Raw genomic sequence first — 16,010 nt, forward strand, 5'->3', positions numbered from 1 at the left:
AGAGAGTATTATGCTGAGCAAACTAAGTTAGTCAGAGAAAGACACATACCATACCATTTCACTCATATGTGGAATTTAAGAAACAAAACAAGCAAAGGGAGAAAAAAGAGAGAGGCAAACCAAGGAACAAACTTCTAACTATAGAGAAACAAACTAATGGTTTACTAGAGGGGAGGTGGGTGGGGGGATATGGGAAATAGGTGATGGGGATTAAGGAGTGCACTTTGTTGGGATGAGCACTGGTTGTTGTATGGAAGTGTTAAATCACTATATTGTACACTTGTAATATTACACTGTATGTTAAACTAACTGGAATTTGAATAAGAACTTTGAAAAAACAAGTTACTAGGGTGGACAGCTCCCATATCCTGGCAAACCACTCACCCGTAGCCACAAAGAGTAGGGAAGAACAAAAGTGGGAATGGGATAGGAAGGGTCAGGATGACGGGAATGGTCAGCTGTGAGGGAAGGGGTCATGTCGCCCAGTGATTTTTGACTCCTCCTTTCCCATCCTGCCACACAGTCTATTTCTTTTGTAGCACTGCAGCCGTTAAGAACCTACAGGCAGAGGAGTAAAGATGTAGACATTTTTACATAAGAGCAGTTGGTTAATAGGCTAGCTCTCTGAGGCCGAAGCCACCCTAGATTTTTATCTAGGTTCATTGGAGGTTAGTTAAATTTTCCTCTCCAAGTCGTTCCCTTTATTTTATACCCCAAACACCAGAAAACACTGAGAGCTCCCTTTGGATGCCTGGACAATGCCTAACTCATTTTCTTAGGAGACCCAGAAGTGTCTTCACATTTTCAGTGTCTGCCTCTGTCACCTCGGGGCTCCTTTCCTTGAACAGAAAGGCAGGCCTACACATAGCTATGCCTTTATGTTCTAAATGGATTGGCTGAGAAAAATCAATGGGTTCTTGGTTGTGCCGGTGATAGTATACTGTGACACTGTACAACCATATGCTGGACTTTGCATTTTCTCTATAAAACATCTATTGTTCCTGACACTGCAACTTTGCTGTTTTGATAATGCTAAGTTTTGGACTGCTTGGAATTGATTGCGTTTTTATTCTGATAGTGAACAGTTTATTTAGGTAGATGCCCTTTACCCAGGTGATCCTGGTATATTGCCTGTTACACCTCCTTTCTTTTTTCGGTGTGGACCTCTCTAAAGTTATTCTTACTCTGAGAGCTCTCCATTGATAATTTTTTAAACATAGCTAACTACTCTGTTTTTAAATGAAGAGGTTATTTTTTAATGCTCAGAGTCACATTCTTACATTCAGCTTCTTTGATCTTTGCTATATGAAAAACAAATATAGCAGAACCTGTTCTGTAGTCTGTCTTGTCTGTCACATAGGGAGGGAAATCAAATAGGATATTGACAACTCAGACCTGGGGGTTGTTAGAGAAGCAAAATGATCTTAAAAGATTGTGCAGGGCAGGGGCGCCTGGCTGACTCAGTCAGAAGAGCATAGGAAGTTTGATCTCACAGTTGTGAGTTCGAGCCCCATGTTGGGTATAGAGATTACTAAAAACGAAAATAAACTTAAAAAAAAAAAAGACCGTGCACGGCATAAAGGACCTCCACACAAATGTGCGTGACGTAGCTGATGGCTTTCAGGTGGGTATTTGTATGGAGGACAAAGTGGTATTGAAGGAGGAGGCTTTTTTGTGTACAAACACTAGGAGAGCAAAGAGATGAGTGGGACAGAGAATGCAGATGGGGGTGAGTAGAGGGGGCAAGATGGTGGATGTACTCCAGCCTGGCCCAGGGACTAGATCCAAGTCCCATAGCAAGATGGGCTACTAGAACATGCCATTATCAAAAGGAAAGGGCCCCATTGTGCTCATGTAACAAAGTATAACATGGAGTGAAGAAGGGAAAAGAGTGATAGATCAGATATTTAACTTGGCTTTCCTGTAATATTTATAAAATTTGCAGGGATCAGAAAAAGAGTTTGGTTGGGGATCCACATACCCTAAGTATGAATATTTGAAATGTATAAATCATCAAATATAGCATGTTTCATTGAATGGTTTCTCTCCTTCCATGACAAATGTACCTTCATAATGACTTGAAAGGGCCATTTGGGATTTAGAATTCTCAGACCCCTCTAAGTTCTACTCTGATGGTGTAGGAAGAGCTGCCCCACCCCCACCCCCACCATCTCCTAGACCAGACCCCATCCTCTTCCAGGCACATGACCCCTGTCCCCTTGGGGCTGTGAGCACACCACTCAGCTGTGCAGTCAGCACCCCCCCCGTCCCCCCGCCTGCCTCACCCCGGCCCAAGGACAGCTCCAAGAGGAGCACGAAGGCCCTGGCAACAGGCTTGGGACTGTTCCAGCTGCCCGGTGCCTGGAGCATGGGCAGTAGGGCATACCTCTTGTCCCTGTGGACTAGGATCCTGGCCTTTTTTTTTTTTTTTTCAATAAATGAAGGTTATTGTCAAATTGGTTTCCATACAACACCCAGTGCTCATCCCAACAGGTGCCCTCCTCAATACCCATCACCCACCCTCCCCTCCCTCCCACCCCCCATCAACCCTCAGTTTGTTCTCAGTTTTTTTTAAAATTTTTTTTCAACGTTCATTTATTTTTGGGACAGAGAGAGACAGAGCATGAACGGGGGAGGGGCAGAGAGAGAGGGAGACACAGAATCGGAAACAGGCTCCAGGCTCTGAGCCATCAGCCCAGAGCCCGACGCGGGGCTCGAACTCATGGACTGCGAGATCGTGACCTGAGCTGAAGTCGGACGCTTAACCGACTGCGCCACCCAGGCGCCCCTGTTCTCAGTTTTTAAGAGTCTCTTATGCTTTGGCTCTCTCCCACTCTAACCTCCTTTTTTTTTTCCCTTCCGCTCCCCCATGGGTTTCTGTTAAGTTTCTCAGGATCCACCTAAGAGTGAAAACATATGGTATCTGTCTTTCTCTGTATGGCTTATTTCACTTAGCATCACACTCTCCAGTTCCATCCATGTTGCTACAAAGGGCCATATTTCATTCTTTCTCATTGCCACGTAGTACTCCATTGTGTATATAAACCACAATTTCTTCATCCATTCATTAGTGGATGGACATTTAGGCTCTTTCCATAATTTGGCTATTGTTGAGAGTGCTGCTATAAACATTGGGGTACAAGTGCCCCTGTGCATCAGTACTCCTGTATCCCTTGGGTAAATTCCTAGCAGTGCTATTGCTGGGTCATAGGGTAGGTCTATTTTTAATTTTTTGAGGAACCTCCACATTGTTTTCCAGAGTGGCTGCACCAATTTGCATTCCCACCAACAGTGCAAGAGGGTTCCCATTTCTCCACATTCTCTCCAGCATCTGTAGTCTCCTGATTTGTTCTTTTGGCCACTCTGACTGGCGTGAGGTGATATCTGAGTGTGGTTTTGATTTGTATTTCCCTGATGAGGAGCGATGTTGAGCATCTTTTCATGTGCCTGTTGGCCATCTGGATGTCTTCTTTAGAGAAGTGTCTATTCATGTTTTCTGCCTATTTCTTCACTGGGTTATTTGTTTTTCAGGTGTGGAGTTTGGTGAGCTCTTTATAGATTTTGGATACTAGCCCTTTGTCCGATATGTCACTTGCAAATATCTTTTCCCATTCCGTTGGTTGCCTTTTAGTTTTGTTGGTTGTTTCCTTTGCTGTGCAGAAGCTTTTTATCTTCATAAGGTCCCAGTAATTCATTTTTGCTTTTAATTCTCTTGCCTTTGGGGATGTGCCAAATAAGAGATTGCTACGGCTGAGGTCAGAGAGGTCTTTTCCTGCTTTCTCCTCTAGGGTTTTGATGGTTTCCTGTCTCACATTCAGGTCCTTTATCCATTTTGAGTTTATTTTTGTGAATGGTGTGAGAAAGTGGTCTAGTTTCAATCTTCTGCATGTTGCTGTCCAGGTCTCCCAGCATCATTTGTTAAAGATACTGTCTTTTTTCCATTGGATGTTCTTTCCTGCTTTATCCAAGATTAGTTGGCCATACATCTGTGGGTCTAGTTCTGGGGTTTCTATTCTATTCCATTGGTCTATGTGTCTGTTTTTGTGCCACTACCATGCTGTCTTGATGATTACAGCTTTGAAGTAGAGGCTAAAGTCTGGGATTGTGATGCCTCCTGCTTTGGTCTTCTTCTTCAAAATTCCTTTGGCTATTCGGGGCCTTTTGTGGTTCCATATGAATTTTAGGATTGCTTGTTCTAGCTTTGAGATGAATGCTGGTGCAATTTTGATTGGGATTGCATTGAATATGTAGATAGCTTTGGGTAGTATTGACATTTTGACAATATTTATTCTTCCAATCCATGAGCATGGAATGTTTTTCCATTTCTTTGTATCTTCTTCAATTTCCTTCATAAGCTTTCTATAGTTTTCAGCATACAGATCTTTTACATCTTTGGTTAGGTTTATTCCTAGGTATTTTATGCTTCTGGTGCAATTGTGAAGGGGATCAGTTTCTTTATTTGTCTTTCTGTTGCTTCATTATTAGTGTATAAGAATGCAACTGATTTCTGTACATTGATTTTATATCCTGCAACTTTGCTAATTCATGTATCAGTTCTAGCAGACTTTTGGTGGAGTCTATCGGATTTTCCATGGATAATATCATGTCATCTGCAAAAAGTGAAAGCTTAACTTCATCTTTGCCAATTTTAATGCCTTTGATTTCCTTTTGTTGTTTGATTGCTGATGCTAGAACTTCCAGCACTATGTTAAATAACAGTGGTGAGAGTGGGCATCCCTGTCGTGTTCCTGATCTCAGGGAAAAAGCTCTCAGTTTTTCCCCATTGAGGATGATGTTAGCTGTGGGCTTTTCATAAATGGCTTTTATGATCTTTAAGTATGTTCCTTCTATCCTGACTTTCTCGAGGGTTTTTATTAAGAAAGGTTGCTGAATTTTGTCAAAGGCCTTTTCTGCATCGATTGACAGGATCATATGGTTCTTCTCTTTACTTTTATTAATGTGATGTATCACGTTGATTGATTTGCAAATGTTGAACCAGCCTGCATCCCAGGAATGAATCCCACTTGATCATGGTGAATAATTCTTTTTATATGCTGTTGAATTCGATTTGCTAGTATCTTATTGAGAATTTTTGCATCCATATTCATCAGGGATATTGGCCTGTAGTTTTCTTTTTTATTGGGTCTCTGTCTGGTTTAGGAATCAAAGTAATACTGGCTTCATAGAATGAATCTGGAAGTTTTCCTTCCCTTTCTATTTTTTGGAATAGCTTGAGAAGGATAGGTTTTATCTCTGCTTTAAATGTCTGGTAGAACTCCCCTGGGAAGCCATCTGGTCCTGGACTCTTATTTGTTGGGAGATTTTTGATGACTGATTCAATTTCTTCGCTGGTTATGGGTCTGTTCAAGCTTTCTATTTCCTCCTGATTGAGTTTTGGAAGCATGTGGGTGTTTAGGAATTTGTCCATTTCTTCCAGGTTGTCCAGTTTGTTGGCATATAATTTTTCATAGTATTCCCTGATAATTGCTTGTATCTCTGAGGGATTGGTTGTAATAATTCCATTTTCATTCATGATTTTATCTATTTGGGTCATCTCCCTTTTCTTTTTGAGAAGCCTGGCTAGAGGTTTATCAATTTTGTTTATTTTTTCAAAAAACCAACTCTTCGTTTCGTTGATCTGCTCTACAGTTTTTTTAGATTCTATATTGTTTATTTCTGCTCTGATCTTTATTATTTCTCTTCTTCTGCTGGGTTTAGGCTGCCTTTGCTGTTCTGCTTCTAGTTCCTTTAGGTGTGCTGTTAGATTTTGTATTTGGGATTTTTCTTGTTTCTTGAGATAGGCCTGGATTGCAATGTATTTTCCTCTCAGGACTGCCTTCGCTGCATCCCAAAGCGTTTGGATTGTTGTATTTTCATTTTCATTTGTTTCCATAAATTTTAAATTTCTTCTCTAATTGCCTGGTTGACCCACTCATTCATTAGTAGGGTGTTCTTTAACCTCCATGCTTTTGGAGGTTTTCCAGACTTTTTCCTGTGGTTGATTTCAAGCTTCATAGCATTGTGGTCTGAAAGTATGCATGATATGATTTCAATTCTTGTATACTTATGAAGGGCTGTTTTGTGACCCAGTATGTGATCTATCTTGGTGAATGTTCCATGTGCACTCGAGAAGAAAGTATATTCTGTTGCTTTGGGATGCAGAGTTCTAAATATATCTGTCAAGTCCATCTGATCCAATGTATCATTCAGGGCCCTTGTTTCTTTATTGACCATGTGTCTAGATGATCTATCCATTTCTGTAAGTGGAGTGTTAAAGTCCCCTGCAATTACCACATTTTTATCAATAAGGTTGCTTATGTTTGTGAGTAATTGTTTTATATATTTGGGGGCTCCCGTATTTGGCGCATAGACATTTATAATTGTTAGCTCTTCCTGATGGATAGACCCTGTGATTATTATATAATGCTCTTCTTCATCTCTTGTTACAGCCTTTAATTTAAAGTCTATTTTGTCTGATATAAGTATGGCTACTCCAGCTTTCTTTTCACTTCCAGTGGCATGATAAATAGTTCTCCATCCCCTCACTCTCAATCTGAAGGTGTCCTCAGGTCTAAAATGAGTCTCTTGTAGACAGCAAATAGATGGGTCTTGTTTTTTTATCCATTCTGATACCCTATGTCTTTTGGTTGGCGTATTTAGTCCATTTACATTCAGTGTTATTATAGAAAGATATGGGTTTAGAGTCATTGTGATGTCCGTAGGTTTCATGCTTGTAGCGATGTCTCTGGTACTTTGTCTCACAGGGTCCCCCTTAGGATCTCTTGTAGGGCTGGTTTAGTGGTGACAAATTCCTTCAGTTTTTGTTTGTTTGGGAAGACCTTTATCTCTCCTTCTATTCTAAATGACAGACTTGCTGGATAAAGGATTCTCGGCTGCATATTTTTCCGGGACATCACATTGAAGATCTCCTGCCATTCCTTTCTGGCCTGCCATGTTTCAGTAGAGAGATCGGTCACGAGTCGTACAGGTCTTCCTTTATATGTTAGAGCACGTTTATCTCTAGCCGCTTTCAGAATTTTCTCTTTATCCTTGTATTTTGCCAGTTTCACTATGATATGTCGTGCAGAAGATCGATTCAAGTTACATCTGAAGGGAGTTCTCTGTGCCTCTTGGATTTCAATGCCTTTTTCCTTCCCCAGATCAGGGAAGTTCTCAGCTATTATTTCTTCAAGTACACCTTCAGCACCTTTCCCTCTCTCTTCCTCCTCTGCAATACCAATTATGCATATATTATTTCTCTTTAGTGCATCGCTTAGTTCTCTAATTTTCCCCTTATACTCCTGGATTTTTTTATCTCTCTTTTTCTCAGCTTCTTCCTTTTCCATAATTTTATCTTCTAGTTCACCTATTCTCTCCTCTGCCTCTTCAATCCGAGTCGTAGTTGTCTCCATTTTATTTTTCAGTTCATTAATAGCATTTTTTAGCTCCTCCTGACTGTTCCTTAGTCCCTTGATCTCTGTAGCAGTAGATTCTCTGCTGTCCTCTATACTGTTTTCAAGCCCAGTGATTAATTTTATGACCATTGTTCTAAATTCACTTTCTGTTACATTGTTTAAATCGTTTTTGATCAGTTCGTTAGCTGTTGTTATTTCCTGGACGTTTTTCTGAGGGGAATTCTTCCGTTTTGTCATTTTGGATAGTCCCTGGAGTGGTGCAGGACTGCGGGGCACTTCCCCTGTGCTATCTTGAATAACTTGCGTTGGTGGGCAGGGCCGCATTCAGACCTGATGTCTGCCCCCAGCCCACCGCTGGGGCAACAGTCAGACTGGTGTGTGCCTTCTCTTCCCCTCTCCTAGGGGTGGGATTCACTGTGGGGTGGCGTGGCCCATCTGGGCTACTTGCACACTGCCAGGCTTGTGGTGCTGGGGATGTGGCGTATTAGCTGGGGTGGATTGGCAAGGTGTACAGGGGTGGGAGGGGCAGGCTCAGCTCGCTTTTCCTTCGGAGATCCGCTGTGGCACCGGGAGGGAGTCAGACCCGCAGGAGGGATGGATCCGCAGAAGCACAGCGTTGGGTGTTTGCGCAGTGCAAGCAAGTTCCCTGGCAGGAACCGATTCCCTTTGGGATTTTGGCTGGGGGATGGGCGAGGGAGATGGCTTTGGCGAGCGCCTTTGTTCCCTGCCAAGCTGCGCTCTGTCATCCGGGGCTCAACAACTCTCCCTCCCATTGTCCTCCAGCCCTCCCGTTCTCCGAGCAGAGCTGTTAGCTTATAACCTTCCAGATGTCAGGTCCCGCTTACTGTCGGAACACACTCTGTCCGGCCCCTCTGCTTTTGCCAGCCAGACTCGGGCTCTGCTTGGCCAGCGGGCCGCCCCTCCACCCCGGCACCCTCCCGCCAGTCCGTGGAGCGCGCACCGCCTCGCCGCCCTTTCTACCCTCTTCCGTGGGCCTCTCGTCTGCGCTTGGCTCCGGAGACTCCTTTCTGCTAGTCTTCTGGCAGTTTTCTGGGTTATTTAGGCAGGTGTAGGTGGAATCTAAGTGAGCAGCAGGACGCGCGGTGAGCCCAGCGTCCTCCTACCCCGCCATCTTCCCAGGATCCTTTCAGGAGACCTTTATTGATCCAGAAATCTAACTGACACTTGAAAATGCATGCTCTAATCTGAAGATGATTTCAGATTCAGTACAACAGAGTTCTCCAAATCCAAGTCTTGGTTGGCAAACAGGAAGCAAAGAAGAATGAAGAAATAGAGATCACTTGAGTTTTCCCTCAACCAAGCTTCTGACAAAGAAGCAAATAGAGTATAATGGCGCTACTGTCTTTCTGTTAATTTTCCTATCTTCTCGAAGTCTTTGCAAATTTTCTGTGGTGCAGAAGGGCTCCCCAGCTCCTATTCCCTGAATCCTCCTCCTCCTCCCCTCCTCTTTCTCTCTCTCTCTCTCCTCTCAGTCTCTACCGAGCACTCCAGGATCCTGGTCTTATAGGGAAGAGCAAGGCTGGCAGAGGACCAAAGTGGGGCCTCTACCGCATGGAGCTCAGGACATAGGTGTCTCTTCCTTGGCTCTAAAAGCAATAGTATGTTACAAGTAACACAGCATAAATACTAACAAATCAGAACCAGTTTGAGGGCCCTCAAATCACACTATCTTGGCCCACCCTTTCAGTTTAGATAATGGTGACAAAGAGCCCTCTGCGTTTTATTTTACCATATGGTTCTAGCCATAAGGAACACTACATGATAATACATTTTATTTTATCTTAATGTTTATTTTTTTTAATGTTTATTTTTGAGAGAGGGACAGAGCATGAGCGGGGGGAGGGACAGAGACGGGGAGACACAGAATCTGAAGAGGCTCCAGGCTTTGAGCTGTCAGCACAGAGCCCAATGAGGGGCTTGAACTCTGGAGCAACGAGACTATGACCTAAGCCAAAGGCAGATGCTTAACCAACTGAGCCACCCAGACGCCCCTGATAATACATTTTAAAGCAGAGTTGTGGGAGTGTTAAGTTCACTTCATTTTAGCAGACATTAGTTAAGCATCTAATTAGGGCTTCGCGAAAGAAAGACTAAAACCCTTTAAGGTCCCAACCATTCAGAGGTTCAGTCCAGGGATTGATGTTGGGGGATGTATGTATTCGATTCTATGTATGTTAGAATACAAGATGTGCTAGCACAGAACACGAGAGAAGGTATCTCATGCTACTCAGGGGGGCACCTAGGAAGCCTTAACTAAATGTAGAAATGAAGCCCTCTTATCTCAAATCCAGGACCTTTCCCCTTCTCGGATCCTCTATTTGAGTCAACTATGACTTTATCTTTCTTTTTTCTTGAACAGATTCTAGTCCATTTTATCCCTTTCTTTTTTTTTCATTATTATGAAATATTTCAGATCAATGAAAAATTATAATACTCTATCAACATGTATGTATCCAACACGCAGCTTAAGAAATGTAACACTGGAAATACAGTCGAAGCCACTGTGGAGCCCTCCCCAGTAGGATTCTCTTCCCTTCGTTTCCCCAAGAGGTAGTCACCACCCTAAATGAGTTATTTACCTTTCCCACCCACACATGCTACATTTGCAGGCATCTCTCCTATGCATGCTTTTTCCTCTAGATATTTGTATCCACGATGAGTACACGGTGATCATTTTGCATGTGCTGTTAGACTTTATATACGTGGTGTCATGTTTGTACCCTTCTGGAATCAGCTTTTTTATTTCTGCAGTTTTCTGCCATCACCCAATGTAAGCCCTTCTGTGTCTCAGCCCCTGTGGGTTCTGGCCCCCTCCCCAGTCCAGCCCTTGCCATCCTGTTCAGTTGACCTGCAAGTCCCAAGCCAGTGAATTAAGGGTGGTTCTACCATAGGTGAGTCTCATCTTCCCCTGTGCCTCTGAAGCAGTGCTTCTGAAACCGTAGCTGCATCAGAATCCCCTGAAGAGCTTGTGAAAGCACCCATTTCTGGGCCTGCCCTCGGAGGTTCCGATTCAGCAGGTCTTGGGTGGAACCTCAGAATTCCTGGCTGGTGCTGATGAGGCTGTCGTGGGGCCCAAACTTTGAGAACCACCCTCTAAATCAGTGTCTGGGTCGAGGCCCAGCAGCACCATGTGGCCTGCAGGCCAGCTGGGCCATCCACCAGGTTTCCTTCCAAACCACACTCTAGAGCAGTGCTAATAGACATTACGGTGCAACTCACGTGTGTCACTTTTTCTAGTAGCCGCGTTAAGAAGTAAAAAGAAGTGGGCACAATTAATTTCAGTAGTACATTTTAACTCAATTTGGTATCGTTTCGATATGTAATCAGTATAAAATTATCAGTGAGTTGTGTCCTTTTTATGCCTAACAGTGCGTCTCAAATGAGACCGGGTGTGTTTCAGTAGCCACATGCGGCTAGTTCCTGACACAGTGAGCCGCGTAGCTCTAAAGACCTGACCTCCATCTCCCTCTTTACAAAAGTTGTTTTCACCTTGACATTTTAATTGATTTGGGGCCATGATAAAATAATTTAAAACAGGCTCGTCAAATGGTAGGCAGTGATACCTTTTAATGAAAGCATGGTGCGTCAAAACAAAGAGGTAAAAGAGAGATTGGAGTTAAAATGATTTCTCTAAATAAAATCTGCCTTCCAGTTTATTACTTTAAAACAAACTTATTTTTGATGAGAACACATGCTGTCAAACGTATCTGTCAAGTGTAACAGAAAAGGCCGATTTCACTGGATGTCACTCTTTGGGGGATGCGGTTTGGAATGACGTCAGTGTTAATAAAATTCCCATGCGCTTCTAGAAAATGAGAAACCAGAAACAATGAACAGGCTCTTTCTTCTTTCTTCATCTCATTTTGTTCCTCCCAGCTGCAGGATGAAATGAGAGAAAATTAGCATAGAGCCATAACCACCAACGGTGACTTTCCAAACCTATGAAAACAGCCCTATATATACCCGCTACGTCCGTGGGCTATTTCTCATCAAGGAGAGAACACAGTTTCCTCTTGTACCCTGCACCCTTGTGCCTGGGGTGCTCGTGCGGCCCATGGCTTCGATCACGTGCTCCTACCAACCTGGTCTCCCTCTTGCCTAATACCATCAATGCTTTTTTTCTTTCCCTCGAGAGGATTCTGGGATTTAAGACAATCTCTTCACCTTAAAAGCCTACGCTGATTCCACAAGCGATACTCCCTTACCCTCCCAGACCCTTGATTCTCCATATCTACCATACGAGAAACAGGCTGTTACTGTAAAATACACAGCTTTGAAAATGAAAAAAAAAAAAATCAAATGTTAATCATTTAAATATATTCAAAGACAAGATATACTTCAAGACTTAATTACCAATTCAGTGATAAGTAATAGCCATAGTATGACTAGGTTTCTTTGGACTGTCACATAAAATACAAAAGTCCACACCTGAAGACTTAGGTATTAATCATTAAATGCAGTCCTACTTGAAATTCTGAACTTTTTGCCATTTGCATGTAATCACATTCGAAAGGGTATAGTCTCCTAGTTAGTACAAGGGGGTACATTTCCATGGCCAAGTAATGAAGGCCCAAGTAGGAAACAGCCCAGCCACTTTAGCTGCTGCTTCGGCTGTTTTCTAAACAAAGACTGGTCTCAGTTACTGATATGTTTACCATTTGTTAGTAGTCTTATAGGTAGAGGACAAAAGAGCTCACAAGAACGGATGAGGAGCCACGAAATAGATTTCAAAATATACTGTGATTTCTATTACTAGGTACCTGAGTGTTGTGTTAACATTCTAAGTAGGTCAAACTGAATGTCTGAATTCATTTTAAACAAACTTCTTAATTTATTGGGAGAATTAAGAAAAAAAAAAAAAAAACCCGGTCAGTAACAGGTAAATGTCAGGAATGGTTGGGTGATAGGTGGAGCTATCCCGATACCTGGATTTTTGGGGCCTGTTCTGTGGTGGGTCCAAATGCTTTTCAGTGAGATCCTTCTTGTTGTTTGTTAAACGTCTCTTCTTCCCCGCTCTCCGAGACTTGCGCCTCCTTATCAGAGTTTTCCTGCTGATAGTTTGTTGTTCCTTTGGTGAAGAATAATACAGACTTTGGAGCAGACATTCACAGGAAGAAGTATCGTGATGCATAAGGAAGAGTGACATCTAGTAGAGTACCCGCAGGAGAAGCGGGAGGATAGAAGGAACTAAGAGCAGAGCTGGGGCCCTTCCTCCTGGTCGATACAGCCCTTCCATGGCCCTCACCCTTCTGCTGCTTGGTCACTTTCACAGTGACATTCTTTCTTTCCAGTCAAGCTGCCACCCTGTGCTGCTATTATAACTGGCCCTCCGGAGAAGAAGGGATCAGAATCATCAGTGTCTGCTGCATTGTGTGTGTTCTTGTCAGAGATTTCTTGCAACCATGTTTGGCCTCAACTCCTAACTCTCCCATGAAGCTCACGAGTCCCTCAATGCCTGAATATTTCAGTGTTCCCAAGTGCTCCCACGTCAGTTCCTAATGATTGGGGATGAACGTTCTAAAACTTGGCATTTTTAACAGCCGTGGACAAAAATGAGGTGTGCCCCTGGCTCGCTCGGTTCCTTCTGGCTCCACCCCCTCTCGCCCTCCTGCGCACCCCTCCCACCCCTTGTACACCGCTGAACTGCAGACCCCTCCCGCCCCCTGCACCCCCACCTGCACTGACCCGCACAGCCCCTCCCGCCCTCCTGCACGTCCTCCCGCCCTCCTGCACCTGCACCTACCCTGTGCAGACCTCCACCTACCCCGCGGCCTTCGGCTGTCTTAGCCGCGGCTGCCAGAAGGCGGCACGTTTCCTTCTCAAAGCCACTGGTAGCTACGGCACGGGGCTCCCACCCCGGCCCTCGGCCTTCAGTCTGGGGGCGCCCCCAACCTCGGCTTCTGTGCCCGGGCGCCCGCAACCGCCCACAGCCCCGGCCCCTGGGACGCGCGGGTCCCCCTCACCCTCTGTGGCCGCCGGCTCCTCCTTGTCAGGCTCCTCCGCGGTCTCCCAGGTAGCCTCCGATGACGACGACGACGACGACGACGACGATGACGACGAGCCCTGGGCCTCGTGGGCCACGGTCGCCGCTGGGGGCGCAGGGGGAACGTTGAGCTGCAGAGGCCCGGGCCGCACGAGGATGTGGTTGTTGTGGTGGACGAGGTGTAGCAGTGAATGCACCAGGTCCAGGAATGTAAAGCGGAAGCCCACCATTGGGAAATGGTGGGCGTCCACAATTCCGTCCCCGGCGGCCTCCGGCTCTTCCGCCCCGTCCTCGTCCTCGTCTGCCGGCCCGAAGTCCGAGTCCTCGCCAGCCTCGAAGGCGTTCCCGCCCTCGGGGCCCACCGCCTCCTCCCCGAGGCCTTCCGGAGGCGCGGCCAAAACGGCAGCCTCGGCAGGGTGGGGCCCGGAGTCCCCGGCCGCTCCGTCTCCGCTGCCGGCTGCTCCGTCTCCGCCGCCGGCCGCTCCGTCTCCACCGCCGGCCACTCCGTTGCCCATGGCCATCATGTCTCCACCACCGGCCACTCCGTCTCCAGCCACTCCGTCTCCGCCATCGGCCGCTCTGTCTCCGCCACCGGCTGCTCCGTCTCCTCCATCGGCCGCTCCGTCTCCACCACCGGCCACTCCGTTTCCAGCCACTCGGTCTCCGCCATCGGCCGCTGCGTCTCCTCCATCGGCCGCTCCGTCTCCGCCGCCGGCCTCTCTGTCGCCCATGGCCATCATGTCTCCACCACCGGCCCCTCCGTCTCCAGCCACTCCGTCTCCGCCTCCGGCCACTCCGCCTCCGGCCACTCTGTTGCCCATGGCCACCACGTCTCCGCCTCCGGCCCCTCCGTCTCCGCCTCCGGCCCCTCCGTCTCCGTCTCCGTCTCCGGCCCCTCCGTCTCCGTCTCCGCCTCCGGCCCCTCCGTCTCCACCTCTGGCCACCTCGTCTCCACCGGCCACTCCTGCTCCGACCACCCAGTCTCCGCCGGCCACTTCGTTTCCGGCCACCCCGTCTCCGCCGGCCTCTCCATCTCCGGCCCCCCAGTTTCCGCCGGCCGCCCAGTCTCTGCCGGCCACTCCACCCCCACCCACCCAATCCCCGCCGGCCACTCTGTCTTCGTCTTCGGCCTCCCAGTCTCCATCTCCGGCCACCCATTCTCCGCCGGCCACTCCACCCCCACCCACCCGATCCCCGCCGGCCACTCTGTCCTCGTCTCCGGCCTCCCAGTCTCCATCTCCGGCCACCCATTCTCCGCCGGCCACTCCTCCTCCGCCCACCCGATCTCCGCCGGCCACTCTGTCTTCGTCTTCGGCCTCCCAGCCTCCATCTCCGCCCACCCGATCTCCGCCGGCCACTCTGTCCTCGTCTCCGGCCTCCCAGTCTCCATCTCCGGCCACTGCCTCTCCGTCTCCAGCCACCCGTTCTCTGTCTCCGGCCACCCCGTCGCCACCGACCGCTTCGTCTCCGGCCATCCCATCGCCACCAGCCACTCCGTCTCCAGTGGCCACCCCATCGCCCCTGGCTACTCCATCACTGCCGGCCCCCGCCTCGCCGCCGGCCACCTCGTTGCCCCCTCCGGCCGCCGGGGCCCCCGCCTCATCCTCATCCATGGGGCTCTCCTGGCCACCCGGGGCCTGGCCTCCATCTCCGGAGGCAGACATGGCACCCGGGAGTACCTCACCGGGGAGGCGACAGACAGGGCTGCGGCGACGCCGGAGGCGAAGGTGGCGGCCGCCTAGCCCGCTGCCGCCGACGGGAGGCCGAGGGCAACGGGGCCCGGCGTGAGGTGGCCGCCGAGGGGGACGGCAGTCGGTGGCGGTGCCCGAGGAGGCCCCGGACGGGAAGGGCAGGGGGCGGTTGTGGGGAGCGGCCCACCCAGGCCTCCCCTCGGGCGACGCTGGCCACGGCCGGTGAGAGTCCAGCCGCCGGAGGACGGTGGGCGGGGCCAGAGGCGTCAACAATGGGCCGCGTGCCCGCCTCTTGAGCTCCACCCTCATTCGTCCAGACGCAAAGAGTGACGTGCTCGGCGTCCAATGAACGGCCGAGGCCCCTAGGGGTTGCTCCCACTTACCTCCCTGTTTGTTCTCTGAGGCCTTAGGGTCTTGCCATTACTTTCGGGTCTGCGCAACGCCTGTCCTTTAAGTTTTACCATTGCCTGAAAAACTGTAGTGGTCCGATATTGAGACACTTTGGGCTATGTGAACTGTAAGGTGTTTCTTGATTTCCACCTGGTAATGACTCATGCAAGTAGGGACAGGGTCATAAAAATGGTATATAGCTCAGACCCCAGGAGTAGTAAAAATCTCCCAAGAAGAAAGAGAGAAGAAGTTGGACAACTTAACATGGTTAAAGCTACTTGGAAAGTAGACAAAATTGACATGGATGCAGTGTGGAAGGGACATGTGAGTGGCTCAGTCATTTAAGCATCTGACTTTGGCTTAGGTCATGATCTCAAATTGGTGGGTTGGTGGGTTCCAGCCCTGCATTGGGCAATTCGCTGGCAGCAGGGAGCCTGCTTGGGATTCTCTCTCTGCCCTTCCCCCACTTGTGCTCTCTCTCTCAAAAATAAATAAATAAAAAAAGAACTG

The 16,010-nt window shown here is 47.6% G+C and overlaps 1 protein-coding gene across 1 annotated transcript; it reads left to right on the forward strand.

Annotated features, from left to right (window-relative positions):
• The first annotated feature begins 441 nt into the window (after positions 1–441).
• LOC122477134 (nascent polypeptide-associated complex subunit alpha, muscle-specific form-like) lies at positions 442–15,313 on the forward strand. The gene is made up of 3 exons (XM_043570013.1): positions 442–460; positions 12,977–14,158; positions 14,195–15,313. Exons 1-3 carry the CDS (start codon positions 442–444, stop codon positions 15,205–15,207), a joined length of 2,214 nt encoding a protein of 737 aa, XP_043425948.1. The 3' UTR covers positions 15,208–15,313.
• Positions 15,314–16,010: the final 697 nt, after the last annotated feature.

The sequence above is a fragment of the Prionailurus bengalensis genome, chromosome X (assembly GCF_016509475.1).
Source record: "Prionailurus bengalensis isolate Pbe53 chromosome X, Fcat_Pben_1.1_paternal_pri, whole genome shotgun sequence".
Taxonomy (NCBI): Eukaryota; Metazoa; Chordata; class Mammalia; order Carnivora; family Felidae; genus Prionailurus; species Prionailurus bengalensis.

Bases quoted from the DNA above. Each gene is read 5' to 3' on its own strand.
- LOC122477134 (XM_043570013.1), top strand. The intron at 14,159-14,194 runs TGTCTCCACCAC...CTCCAGCCACTC, and splicing joins TCTGTCGCCCATGGCCATCA to CGTCTCCGCCTCCGGCCACT.